The sequence below is a fragment of the Bicyclus anynana genome, chromosome 5, assembly GCF_947172395.1.
Source record: "Bicyclus anynana chromosome 5, ilBicAnyn1.1, whole genome shotgun sequence".
In the NCBI taxonomy this organism is placed as follows: domain Eukaryota; kingdom Metazoa; phylum Arthropoda; class Insecta; order Lepidoptera; family Nymphalidae; genus Bicyclus; species Bicyclus anynana.
Genome location: NC_069087.1, coordinates 4,076,688 through 4,092,114, shown reverse-complemented (window position 1 = coordinate 4,092,114; position 15,427 = coordinate 4,076,688). Strand labels below are relative to the sequence as shown.

General features: G+C 35.1%; 1 protein-coding gene across 2 annotated transcripts in view; it reads right to left on the bottom strand.

The window, feature by feature from the left end:
* Window positions 1–15,427, bottom strand: part of LOC112048444 (nitric oxide synthase-like protein) — a 165,376-nt gene that overhangs the window by 24,624 nt on the left and 125,325 nt on the right. For both annotated transcript variants that reach the window (XM_024085974.2, XM_024085973.2), the window contains 2 exons: window positions 2,811–2,902; window positions 2,195–2,336 (listed from right to left, as the gene is read on the bottom strand). In XM_024085974.2, coding sequence (XP_023941742.2) covers window positions 2,195–2,336; window positions 2,811–2,902 — 234 coding nt within the window. The remainder of the gene's footprint in view (window positions 1–2,194; window positions 2,337–2,810; window positions 2,903–15,427) is intronic.

The window sequence follows — 15,427 nt, the reverse complement described above, 5'->3', positions numbered from 1 at the left end:
GTTTCCTCACGATGTTTTTCTTCACCGATTGAGACACGTGATATTTAATTTTTTTTTTTTTTTTTGTCCGATTTGAAAAATTCTTTCAGTGTTAGATAGCCCAATTATCGAAGAAGGTTATAGGCTATATAATATCCCCACACTTTTACGGGAACGAGAACCACGCGGGTGAAACCGCGCGGCGTCAGCTATTTTAAAATAAAGACTGGTACGCAGGTAATTTTACCATAACGATCTTGTTAATGTTTATGAATATTTTCAAAAGAAAAGTTTTGATATTTTGTCCTTACCACGTACTTGTACCATGTACCACATACCATTTACAATAGCAATTAAGATTATTAGAATACATTAACTTACACCTAAGGTACAGTATACCTAAGGGCACAAAGATTTTCGGGATAACGTCAGGCCATTTTTTTTACATTGTTTTTTGGCTTGGCTGCAACCATATCTGATGGTAAGCAGCAACCTATGATGGAAAGCGCTTGACTATAATATGCCTAAACTCTCAAAACCCTACTTTGTGTGCATTTTGCAATTTTTTTTTTTTGTTTATCCAAACTAAGCAATATGACTGGACTTTCTCCAGATATTATAGACTTTAGGGGAAATTGGAAGGCGTAAAGAGCAAAACAAAAAATAAATTACCAAATAAAAACACTTGAGCCAGTATTGATCGAATCCAGATATCAGTAACTAAACAATACATACACAGTTGCACCAGAGAACAAGGTTTGTCATCTTATAAGAAAAAGCAAACTATTTTTTTATCATTCTTAGTTCGAGTTTTTGACGACCTCCGTGGCGCAGTGGTATACGCGGTGGATTGCAAGACGGAGGTCCTGGGTTCGATCCCCGGCTGGGCCGATTAAGGTTTTCTTAATTGGTCCAGGTCTGGCTGGTGTTAGGCTTCGGCCGTGGCTAGTTACCACCCTACCGACAAAGACGTACCGCCAAGCGATTTAGCATTCCGGTACGATGTCGTGTAGAAACCGAAAGGATTTTCATCCTCCTCCTAACAAGTTAGCCCGCATCCATCTTAGATTGCATCATCACTTACCATCAGGTGAGATTGCAGTCAAGGGCTAACTTCTAAAGAATTAAAAAAAAAAAAGAAATAGTTAAAACTTAATGTAACTCTTATACGACGGAAATTTAATTCTCAATTAATAAAAAATAATAATACTAATCCTATTACGACCAAATAGTTATAATATGAACAAGAAATCCACAGATAATAAAATACATAAATCAAATAAGAGCCATTCAATATCTAAAAACATCAAAGTTAATCCTAAACTAAAACCAGGAACTGCGATGGGACAATATTGAGGGATTTTATTCCCAGTTCCAATTATAGTAGACACTTGGTAACAATGAGATTAAAGTTAACTACAGTCTCCAAATTCCAGTCAGAAGCTGTGTCTACTGACAAACATTGTGTGCTAATTGTTAATCAGCGAGATCTGAGATACTTGTAGTAGTCTCATTGTTATGGTAGGCGTCCACTGACCGCATCGTACGCATTAGTACGAGATCCGGTATAAGGAATATATACCCTCATCTGTTATTTGTTTGGTATCTGAAATAAATGTTAGAAAATATTCACAGTGACACATTGCAAATAGGTTGACTAGTAAAATTTCATACAAAATATAGGAAAACATGAACTAGATCAAAGGCAATTTAATACAGTTAAATTATACATAAAATAAGTTATCATTTGACATATTACGCTGCTAAATAACTGATAATGGTATTTATATGACATTAGTTAACTTTTTATATCTGGCAACCCCACAATTGTAGTGTGAAAGCAGGCAACCTTTACGTTTTCAATTCTGTTGGGTATATTAATTTATCTAGTGTACGATTTTTTTTATTAACCAATAAAAGTAGATTTAAAAAAACTTTTAATACTATCCGGCTGCCATTGTACTAAGCATCCTATTTGCTGTGTCAATGTAAAGAAATAAATGATATTTCCTATCATTTATCTTTCATCCCAAATAAATAACACGTATGTGTACTAGATGAGGGTATATATTTCTTATGCCGGATCTCGAACTATATCTAATGGATTTTCAACAGTTGGATTATAAGATACAAACATCTGATAATCCAACCATGTCTTAATTGTTTTAAAGGTGAGTATGACAACACAGTCTAAAATTAAAGTATACCTACATACCTCAGTAAACTCTGCGTGCATAGGATCTCCTAGAATAGTCCCATCAGGTTGCTTGTAGCCAGCGTAGCTGATCAACTGGCTGTTCCATATCCTGTAGTCGTGCATGCAGTCTGTGCGTTGAGGGAACACGGTGATAGCTGACCTGCGGATTTATACATTTTCGTTAATGAAGTTCATGGTGATTTCGTGGGGGTTCAGATCAACCGAATGTGAACAACAAAACATAGATGAAGCGCTTAAGCGATCTATCTTACGAGTATATCTGAGGTTGATGTTCAATTGATTTGTATCTAAATACAAATAAATCAAACTACTTAACATTTTTGATCAAATTCTTATTGGCGAAATATTCTTCCGACATCCGCGTTTCTTGTCACGTGTGATGTGAGAACCTTCAAAGTAAGAGTGAATAATAAATGTTTTTGGCATTGCATAATATCGCCAAACGTTTTATACAAGTCTACTGGATGTTAACAACAAAAGGATGCGAATGTTTTAGCGTCTCAATGTTCTTAGGGTCAATAGAGAATCTTGGTATTTTACCCTTTAAATTTAATTAGTCCAGCCATGAAATTTGACTGCCAACATATTGTATGTACTACAAATCACAACGTACCTGATGTTTCCCTTATTTGTGCTGTACTTGATATGATTGCAGAGGGCTTCGAACATTCCACTTGTTGTGGTCACTTGTCGGCAATCGAAAACCTGGCAATCAAAAAAAGCTAATTAAATCACAATAACCTTGCATTAATTAATTAGCATATTTTTGTGTATACTAATTATGCATTTGGAAATGTACAATAATATTTTAATGTCCAAAATGATACGAAAGATTATTGGGAATTATGGTCTGTTTGTTACGGCATCAGTTACATTAAAATTTTATGAAGACGTTTAATGGAGCTTAGAATGATCAAAAGTTCGTAATTTCCATCAAGCCTACGAATTTTTAAAAGATATGGCAAATATTCTTTAAAAATATATCTTCTTTAGCTTTTTCTGTCTACTGCTAGCTATTTATCAGACAGAAAGACGTAACACAAATTCGAAACTCACAGTGTCAAGTTACAAAAACCTCGTTCCAGATTCCAAGCCCTATTCCCATCTATACTAATATTATAAAGCTGAAGAGTTTCTTTGTTTCTTTTGAATGAACGCGCTAACCTCAGGAACTACTGATCCGATTTGAAAAACTCTTACAGTGTTAGATAGCCCATTTATCGAGGAAGGCTAAAGGCTATATATTATCCCCGTATTCCAACGGGAACGGGAACCACGCGGGTAAAATCACGCGGCGTTAGTTAGTGTTAGATAAAACCGACACTTTAGACTTACTTGTCGTATTATGTTTAGAAGTAGGTACTATCTCTGTTGTATCCAGTACACCAACTACTTAACATGCAACTGCAGTTGCTCAAATATTTGAACCAATTTCCGATTGGTAACCTACTTATTCTGTTAGATACATGTTAAATAGATATTTCTAAACATACCAAAGATATCTCTTGCTTATTTAATTACTTTACAAGATTATACAAAATCATTGGACTTGCGTGTCTCATGCAGGGTTTGAATCACGCAAAAGGTGCCGAGACGAATCACTAATGCCGATGATTTGTTAGAGATATTGACATTAATTTATCTTAACAAAGATACGGAGATATCAAACAACGATTAAAAGTATAATGTATTGTGTTAACTTCCCTGACTCGTTAGCCCATAAGTATATAGGTAAGTGGTTACCCTACAAGACTTCGTAACACAAGGTGCTGGTGATCGAATCCTTGGTCGGGTTGTCAAATATTAAGTATTCCTTTTCTTCGAGAAATTATCATCCAGAGTTGATAAATTGATAGTGAACCCCGTTCATGCAAGTATGCGTTGGTTCGGGTCATTATTGAATATTGTAACCGAAGCTCGTCAACCCGCTTTGTACCAGCATTGTGGGTCTAAGTTCCATAACGACTCTCCTAAAGTAGAGACGCCAGACTATGTAGTGAGCCGTTTTTAATATAAGCACTATTAACTTTATGTAGTGGATAGAAGAAGGCGTTACTTTGCGGAAGTTCATCATGATTATATAATGATTTATTTATTTTGCTATCATCCACGAAAATTCGGCGAACCCATGCGACAACGTCACCCAGGTCCGACAAAATACTCTCTACGTACGTTTCACCCCGAAACCGGAGCATCCTCAGAAGATGTTGACTCTACAACGTGCAATTGCAAAGTCACTTTGCAATTGCACGTTGTAGAGTCAACAACGTTGCAAAGTCACTTTGCATATAACTTTATGTAGAGCAATCCGCTACAACACTTATTATGTATATTAAGTTCTATATACCTATGAACCTATCCCTTATTCCTAGAAGACAACAAACCAGTCCCCGGTCAATGAATACCAAATAATTAACTACTGTTAGGCTGGTCACGTATTCAGATCTAGATGTGACAGCAATATCTATTGAATGTGTGAATAGTGTGGAGAGACTAGCAAATCAAGTTTCAGATCTACCAGTGACTTTAGTCATAGTTAGACGAAGCATGTAAAATCTGTATATAAACATGTATCACAAGAAAAGCCATTAGACTTTAATATTGAAGACCAATAGTTATGCAGCCGACAGAGCCGTGACAGCCCAGTGGATATGATCTTTGCCTCCGATTCCGGAGGGTGTGGGTTTGAATCCGGTCCGGGGCATGCTCCTCCAACTTTTGAGTTGTGTGCATTTTAAGAAATTAAAATATTACGTGTCTCAAGCGGTGAAGGAAAACATCGTGAGGAAACCTGCATACCAGAGAATTTTCTTAATTCTCTGCGTGTGTGAAGTCTGCCAATCCGCATTGGGCCAGCGTGGTGGACTATTGACCTAACCCCTGTCATTCTGAGAGGAGACTCGAACTCAACAGTGATTGATACCGATGAGTTATGCAGGCTATAAAACTTAAGCATAATGAGAGAGAATGTTACTATTATTATTAAACTATACTGTATTCTATCTGTTGACGAAAATAGCAAATAAAAAAATTAGATATTAAAGACTACGCACCCTTACGTACCATATCTTACAAATATTAGTAGAAGAGCAACATTGTTTCTTACAATGTTAAATAGATTATAGATAGCAAACAAATTATTTTTAAAAAGCATCCTACCCTTCCATCCATTCCAACCCTTCCATGATTTGTGTAAACATTACCATTGATGAACGGATTAACCCAAACAATCAATTCAACCGAATTTAATTACTAAAATGTGTTCGACTTAAAACGGCTTCTAATATCGAGTCCCATCTAACTAAAAGGAGCAATCCCATTATGTGGTAGACAGAATCAATAACAATAACAATATACAAACACTCAGTTAAGAGCCGTGATAGCCCAGTGGATATGAACTGTGCCTCCGATTCGGGTGTGGGTTCGAATCCGGTCCGGGGCATGCACCTCCAACTTTTCAGTTGTGTGCATTTAAAAAAAAATATATCACGGTGAAAGAAAAACATCGTGAGGAAACCTGCACACCAGAGAATTTCTTAATTATCTGCGTGTGTGAAGTCTGCCAATCCGTATTGGGCCAGCGTGGTGGACTATTGGCCTAACCCCTCTCATTCTGAGAGGAGACTCGAGCTCAGCAGTGAGCCATATATGGGTTGATTATGACGACGAAACACTCAGTGAAGCTGAATTGTTAGCCGGTGGTTTGGAAAACTTAGACAATAAGGCTCTACCGCTATACTGGTTTATAAATTAAACTAGTGGACGTTTGCGACTTCGTCCGCGTAGAATTCAGTTTTTCACAAATCCCGCGGGAACCATGGATTTTTCCGAGATATATTTTCATTTCAAATTACAGCCAGATCGCCGCAAAATTGACAAAGTTTCATACAAACTTTCATACCCTTAGGTGTAGAATTGATCAAAATCATAAACCTGCACGCCAAATTTCAGCCCGATCAGTCCAGTGGTTTCGGCTGTGCGTTGATAGATGATCACTATGTCAGTTTTATATATTTAGATAGAGTTTTGAGAATGAAGTCATACGATTAACTAATTTAGATTTAGAGAGTGGTTCTTTTTTAGGTGGATCTTTTGGACTAAGAACTTATGGCCGGGCTATTTTTCATTTTGTAAAAGCTTAAAGTTTTTCAGCTTAAGCTCTAATGGTCTAAGATCCGGCATTAGAAATGTATACCCTCACCTGTCAATTAATTAGTGATAAGAAATAATTGATAGATAATATCCACAGTGACACATTGCAAATAGGTTACCTAGTTAAATTGCGGTAGGATAATATAAAATGATTAATTTTTTTATTAAATTTATTTAATTTACTAACATCGATTCAGATTAATTCTACGACTCCTAAGTTTTTAGTTTTATATTTTTTTAATACAGTTGAAAGTAGTAGATATTATTGTTTTGGTTAGTATTAGTAATTATAAATACATGTACTATTTTTATTACTTTATTGTAACTATTTTTGTAATTTATTAATAAAACAAGTCTCTTAAGAAAAATTATCTTCTTAAATTAATCAATGAGGGATCATTGATTAATTTTAAAAAAAAAGTGTGTGTCAGCTCCGACGCACGAATGAAGTTTACTCTTTCAGATCGACTGTCTAAATAGTTGTGGGTGTATTTTGCCACGCAGCATACACTACGTACGTCTCAATACCTACGCCTGAAAAGTGAAAGGTGGGCAGAATAGGTTGCGCACAAAAAACGTAACGCTGTCATTCGTTCATCGAATTTTACTGCCCATATTTTTTTCATACCGGCTATATATGAAAAATCGATTCATAAGGACTAAACTCCAAAAAAAAAATCTTATCCCAAATAAATAACAGATGAAGGTATATATTTCTTATGCCGGTTCTTATACTATGAAGGCAATTATGACGTTTGAACCGTGGTGGTTTTGGGAGGTAGAATCCAGACATTAATATTACTCATCAGGAATTACCCATCAGGTTGGAACTCCTGACCTTGTCAACACACCCCGTTAAGCTTAACCTAAGCAATCGTCACTTATACACTTAGATTAAGTTTATGTAATTAATTAATATACCACAATGCATATTAACTAATTAGTGGAACTTAATCTAAGTGGCTTATTCCGGACTGGCATTCCAATGCCACAAATTTAATTTACTAAGCATTTTCCGCAAAAACCAGATTAATCTGTGTGATGTACATATCTGAATGGAATGAAACAAATTAATTTATATATTAAATTAATTTAAAATACGTATTAAAATTAGTATGAAATGCATTGAGCGTTTTTAATTTTCCGCGTAAAAGCGGAGTGTTAAAGTGAAATGAACGAAATAAAATAATTAATTTAATGTTATTAAATCAAAAAGATCAAAATTTCAAAAATTTTTGACAATAATAGTAATTGATAATGATCTTAACATAGTTTTAAGCAAAGTGTTTTCCCGCGCTTGTTGGTGTGTTTAATTTATATTTTAATCCACGCAATAAATAAAAATTATTGCTGTTTTCAGCAATTTATAGAGTAACTGAATTAGAAGTTTTGTACGTATACTTAACTTATTAAATAGTCGTGATTCAGGGTTTCCACGCAGACGAATTCACAGACTTACGCTAGTTGAGAATAAATTGATAATAATAATCTATAGTGGTATGGGGATATTGAATCCAAGGGCTATTAATAGTAGATTGTTATACAAGGGGCTAAAAAAAACACATTTTAAACGAGGTATTTTTAGGGCTCGAGCCGAAGGCGAGGTCCGCCTAAATAGAAACCGAGTTTATAATGCGCGTGTTACACAATTATTTCACTACGATTGCGAGAAAATAAAATAAGACGGTGGAACACGCGGGGCTAAACCCATTATAAACTCGGTTTCTATTTAGCGGCCCTTGCCTTACGGCTCGTGCCCTAAAAATACCTCGTATATAATAGGTTTTTTTAGCTCCTTGAATAACAATCTACTATAATAAAAATAATTATCACGTTGATGTTGATTACCAATTTAAGTTACTTGGCAAAAAAAGTCCAAGTGGATAATTCTTATAATAAACTGAATGCATTCAGTCAAATTAAAATTTCAATGCTAGCGTTTTCCTGAAAAAAAAAATAAGAAAACGTTCCGCTAACTGGCTGCCAACCAGGCTTTAAGCAGATTAACTCGAGCAATCTATTTAAGCAACGTTATTACGAAATGAACTCGCAAACATCAGAAGGACTTAAAACTCCGTCTAGTAATTCCGATGTAAAACCCCGGAGGCGGCGAATGAGGCAAATGAATAAATTACTCGCAACATAACGACGTTGGCGACTCAATCAGGAGAGCTAATTAATTAATTATAATTAACAAAAGAGCTGCACTGCGTGGTCTCTTAGTGACTTTCATTTGTTTATTGTCAACGACTTTTTAATCTTAGGGATACTCGAGCGCACTAGCGTATCAACACTGAGGTGGACAAAATGTGTATAATTGTCTTAATTAAGCGCTTATTAAACAACGAAAGTTTTGTAAACACATATTAGGCAGGTACCTTAATATTGTCTACAATGTCAAGTTGTGTGTTTAGGAAGTAAAAGCTATATAAAGTAAGTACACACAAAATTGTGCATGTGTGCGATTAGCGGAGTTGTGCATGTGTGGTTGCACAAAGGTTCTATCCAGATCCTAGTATATAACGTATTTTTTTTTTAATTTTCAAGGGATATTTTAGAAAACGAGTAGAATGCAACGACATACTCCTACATTGTACCTACGGTACATTTTGCAGACTTTTAGTAGGCCTTGATGTCACTATGTGCTATCACCCTGTAACGTATGTCGTAACATTTACGGGACACCCTGTATTTTAGGTCTCTGATAGAATATCCAACGAGTGCTCTTTTTGAAGTTGCATATTCAATTATCACGTCTCATAATTCATCAAGAGACGTGATAGCCCAGTGGATATGACCTCTGCCTTCGATTCGGAGGGAGTAGGTTCGAATCCGGTCAGGGGCATGCACCTCAAACCATTCAGATATGTGCATTCTAAGAAATTAAATATCACGTGTCTTAAACGGTGCAGGAAAACATCGTGAGGAAACCTGCATTCCAGAGAATTATCTTAATTCTTTGCGTGTGTGGAGTCTGCCAATCCGCAATTGATCAGCATGGTGGACAAAGGCCTAACCCCTCTCATTCTGAGAGGAGACTCGTGCTCAACAGTGAGCCAAATATGGGTTGTCAATGATGATGGTGATATTCAATTAGTATCCTATATATCGGCTTGTTTTATTACCAGTTGTGTCAGAACTAAGTTAGAGGAGAAAGGGAAAATCATGGATGAAATTATATCGTAAATCAATCACTGACAAAACGAATTAATAGCAATATACGGTATATCAGATATTTCTCACGCGCCGTATTATTGTCATTACAGTAAATGATAAGTAAGACAAAACAGTAGACAGTTTGATGGATTAACGCATACAGAATGTTGAGTGTATAAAGTCATTTTAATCATAAACCTTCCTTTTTTGCATTTTTACTTTATTAACTTGATAATTATATTGATTGATTTTTTATTTTAATGATTTTAAACTTATTTCGTGGTTGTTCATTATGAATGACGGGACTGAAGTTGCGAGATATTTATTTTAAGTTTTCGACTAATATTATCACCATTATTTTATAATCCTATTGACTAAGTCTTATAGAAATAAATGAATATTGACTATTGACTTTGCATTACATTTTTATATTAAGTAGGAATATAAACTATTGATCCAAATGTTAAAGTGAAAATTAAATAAATTTAACCGCGTTTTAAATAACAAACATCAAAATAAATCACGCTATTAATACAATATATTGGTGAAAGTTTGTTGATAAGTTTGTATGTTAGATAGGTAGGTACCTACATACTCCTTCACACCGTAAGAAAATTTAACATACCTAGGCTACTTCCTGGAAAATAAAGGCCACTTTTTTCTTATATTCCATGGTTCTCGCGGGGTTTATGAAAAATAGAATATTGTTACGAAGAACCCTATTATTAGAGAAATAAGGTTCATAATCACTCGCCTATATCGTCTTGTTTACATTTTGATTTGCTTACAATCTTTTGTTATTGTTTTTTTTTCGAATTTCGTGGAATAAACAACACGCGTGAAGTTTCTAGAATCATTCACAAGGGTATAAATACGCGACGACGACGATGCTCGGGGCAGTTAACTTCGGAACGAAGTGGAGTTACATCAAGTGAAACCACCGATACACGTAAGCAAAATTAAACTCGGCTACGATATTGGACAACAACTTTCCTACGTTGGAAAGTGTGTATCGATACTCAAATTAAGTAGTGGAATAAAGTCTCATATGAGTTACCAGGCGTTTCATTCCAAATATTCAAAATATATTTACACTCGTAATATTTTCATAAAGAAAACACTCTGCAGTCAACTTCGAAAATAATATCAAAAAAGTTAGAAGTGACCTTGGTCTTGACTCTTACAACTGACTAACTTAACCTATCCAAAAAGAATAGTATAACCGATATAAAAGTTTTGATTATGGTCATAACGAAAAGAATGAAGTGTTCCTAATGGTGTACGTAATTTAAGTTTTGGGAAAGTAATTTGGAATATGAGTTTTATTATGTCAACTTCGTTTAAACTAAAAGAATCAAAGTGACTTTTGATCTTTTGTATGTTAAGTTTCTTTTTAATTTAATAACAGGCTTTATAACAAAGATTTTATATCAAAAAGTGTTCATTTACACGAGTGGCGCTGCTATCGACGACTGCAGTCTGCATCGTCTCGGCGGCAGACGACGGCGGTCGCCGACTGCAGTCAGCGGCGTCTCGGTGGCAGCCAACGGCAGTCGACTGCAGTCGGCGATCGCCCTCGACCGCCGCCGAGGGTTGACAGCAGTCGGCGACGCCGTCGCCTGCCGCCGAGACGACGCCGAATGCAGTCGAGTCGCGAACGAGTTGCAGCACGTGTAAGTGAACCCTAATGTTTCAAAACTAATGCGGACGAAAGTGGTGAGTCGTAATTTCATTTGGTCGCATTGTAAACTACGAAAGTCTGCAATGTCAAAAAATTGTGTGTTCAGGCACTGTAAAAGCTATATATGTATATAAAAAATATATATATTTATTAATCAAACAGTAACAAATTTCTAATACAATAATAGAGTAGATCCCTGGCTCCCAAACTAGCTGTAACTGTATCTTGGGAGCCAATGGATGCCCATTAGTGTTACTTATTAAAATTAAGATAATTGCATTCGTAAAACAAGATCAAACACAAATAAATAAATTTTTGTGTGGTTGTGTGTTTGTGTGTATGTAAGTGTGTGTTTAATTAAGTATGAACGCTCTCATGTGTTCGAGTTTAAAGAATGTGTTGAACGATTATATACATGTGTAATAAAAGTGAACACAAAATTGTGCACTTGTGCGCTCAGTGGTGTAGCTAAATTCGGATCACTTTTTGCTTTGATTTTGTAGGCATGTAACATATCTATAGTTTAAAATAATCGTTGCTGTATAATAGAGAACAGGCTTTGTGGCTGCGCTTGTGTCCATCAACCTCGAACGACCGTGTAAAGTTTTCACTATCAGCCCATTTTAACGGTCCATTACAGAATCGGAGCCTGTAGGAAAGTAACACATCAATTCCTTTTCTACAAACGCTAACGAAAATGGAAACTTAATAAATGAATAGGAATGACAGATCCGATCGATAACTTGATCACGTGACCTGTCGATAACAAAATGATGTCTATGCATTTTTAATTTTCGAAGAGCCCTAGGCTTATAGTCATGTAGCACCTCGATTCTCTTTCTATAATCGCAAGATTATAGAAAGAGAATCGAGGTACTACATGACTATAAGCCTAGGGCTCTTTCCTATATAGGAGAGGGGATATGGAGCTTAAACCGACACAGCTAAAATGCAGGTTATCGGGCTTAGGGTGTTAATGATAATGACCGGGCTCGAGCTTAACGTGCTCTTCGAGTCACGGGGCTGTAACACTACCAACTTCCCTACATTTAGAAGAAAGAACTTAACTCAGTATGAAATCCAGGACCTCGTGATCGGAAACCACATAGGCTAGCCACTGGACCGACAAGGCAGTTATAGCCTTTATGTTCGTGGTTAGTATAATTATATCAGTAATCATACGTTTCAAACTCTTCAAACTGAAACAACAGTATACTTCTTGGTATAAAATATATGTAATTTTTTACTTGTCTATCTCTGTCGCAGTTTGCCTACCTTCTTACTCTTTCATATAATATTTGAATAATTATTGAGTTGTAACTAAATAGTACTATATTATATTACACTAATAATATATGGCAAAAGTAAAGTTTCTACGCAATATTTATATATTATGTTCCATCAAAGAACATGTAAAAGACGTAAAAGCCCAAAAAAGGTGTGCAAAACTATAAAAACCTAACAAATAATAGTTAACATTGCAAACGTATTATATGATTTAAGCTTCCACGTGGATTTCAAATTCTCGTTTGCGGATACATACATATAAACACATTGTGTTCCTGTAGGCATGTTTCATTAACTTAACTAATCCTTTCATTTAGAAAACATTTACGCACTCTGATCCGTATTTCATATGGTATACGAATGAAAATTGTATGTATTTTGAAAACGTAACTGTTATCGTTCCAAAACGTCATTTATTACACGGTGACATACATAATATTAGTATGTAACGTTGTGGTCTAAGAGCTGGCATTATAAATATATACCCTCATCTGTTATTTATTAATGATAAGAAATGAATTATATACAATATTCACAGTAACGCATTGCAAGGAGTATAGTTAATTTAAGCAACAAAAAATATACTAATGAGGGTATATACTCTTAAATTACATTTACTCACCGCACAGTTGCAGTAGTGAAAGCAGTGTTTAAATTCTGTTGGGTATATACTTATAACTAGTGCACTAGTAGATTTTTTAAATTAACCAATAAGGTAAGTAGTTTAAATAATTTAAATGAAAAATTCAGTCATTTAATATTATCCGGCCGCAATTTAACTAAAGAACTATTTGCAATGCGTAATGTGAATATTTTCTATGATTTATTTTTTATCACAAATCATTGACCTCTGGAGATCGATGTCCCAAATAAATAACAGATGAGGGTATATATTTCTTATGTTAGCTCTCGTACTATTTGGACAAACGTACGTATATACCTTGACTAATTAGTTCATATTTTATACGTTCCCTTGTAATTTATAGTAAACATTGTAAGATTACTTAGTTTCAAATTGTTATGTCGATCCGTGCTCTACATTGCACATGTTAAAACATACATAAACCGTATGTACTCGTATCTCCTTCCTATGACAACGTGGGAAATAAACATTGCAGCAGAATAAGGCAATATTATGATGATTTGAATAAATTAATTTAGGTAAATTTTGAATATACATAAAGTGATTTCATTAAAAAAATATACATGCATTCATAATTATTATGATAACGCTTCATTGTTACAGGATAGGGGTGGGCAGAAATAATGTATTTCCAATTGCTACGATCTTTGCATATTTGCCTTACTTTTTCCATTCTCCTCAACCCTTATAAACGAATTTGTCGGTTTATGATATTCTAGATCTGGCCTTTATTAATAATCATTATTACCAACTCATAGGTTGGTAATGAGGACGAGAGACGTTAGGCTAATAGTCCACCACGCTTCACTTACGTAGAGAATTAAGAAAATTCTCAGGTAAGCAGGTTTCTCACGATGCTTTTTTTAGAATATCATGTTTCAAAAGATATGAGAATGTTACATACAAACGTATACATTATACACACATACATGCACCATATTTATTAATACAACGACCGCGTGGCGCAGTGGGTAGTGGTTTTTGCAACCATGGCCGTGGGTTCAATTCCCAAAACTAGTAAGTATTTGTTTGATGAGCAGGGGTGTTTTCAATTATGGGTTTATACATTATATAAGTATTTATACATTATAGGTACATATAAAGTGTGTAAACATTTACACACTTTATATGTACCTATAATGTACTTATAATATTATGCATTTATAGCATAATAAGAGACATTTAATTTAACTCGTCTGCTGTATAAAACCAAGAAGATTTTTATCATATAGGCAGTTTAGATGCCTAGAAACTCTAATCACATTTTTATTTGTGAAAATATTCTCGTAATTGTAATATTTTTATAAAATCACAATGATACTGTTATCTCTATGAATGATGTCACTCGCTAATGTGTTGTGTTTCGGCGGCAAAAATTTCACGTAGATATTTTTTCATTTATATTAAATTTTATAGTGATTATTATTGGACAAAATAAAATATAGCATTCCCATAATTCAGTTTAAACACTGTTTACAAACGAGGCAAGTAGCTTATTAATCTAAAACAAAAATGTCATTGAACTTTCAACCTAAAAGCTCATTGCTTATTTGAAGCTCTTTACAAGTAGGTATAAGGAGGGGCAAGTACAAAGTTCTAAGTCTAAAGGGTCGAAGAGTAGAAGGCGGGTAATGCACATGATGGATAGATACTATAACTCTTGTAAGAGCAATTTGCTGTTGTTTCTTACGGAGTTTTTTCCTCGTGACGACTATAGATGATTTTAAATTGATATTCCTTATAAAATGAGTTACATTTCCATTCTAAATGATAGGTAACAATCATCACCATTATCAACCCATATTCGGCTCACTGCTGAGCTCGAGTCTCCTCTTAGAATGAAAGGGGTTAGGCTAAAAGTCCACCGCGCTGGCCCAATGTGGATTGGCAGACTTCACACACGCAGAGAATTAAGAAAATTCTCTGGTATACAGGTTTCCTCACTATGTTTTTCCTTCACCGTTTGAGGCACGTGATATTTAATTTCTTAAAAATGCACACAACTGAAAAGTTGGAGGTGCATGCCCCGGACCGGATTCGAACCCACACCCTCCGGATTTTGAGGCAGAGGTCATATCCACTGGGCTGTGATAGGTACTAGTGGACGCCCGCGATTTCAGCCACGTGAAAATAAAATTACAAACAAGCTTTTATCTGTCTTTTTGTCCAGGCTAAGTCTGGAAAATAGAGTATATTACTAAACAAAACAAAGGTTACTTTTTATGCCGTACAATCCATGGTTCCCGGGATTTGTGAAAAACATAATTTCAGACAGACGGAGTCATGGATAAGCCTGCGCTAATCAAAAAAA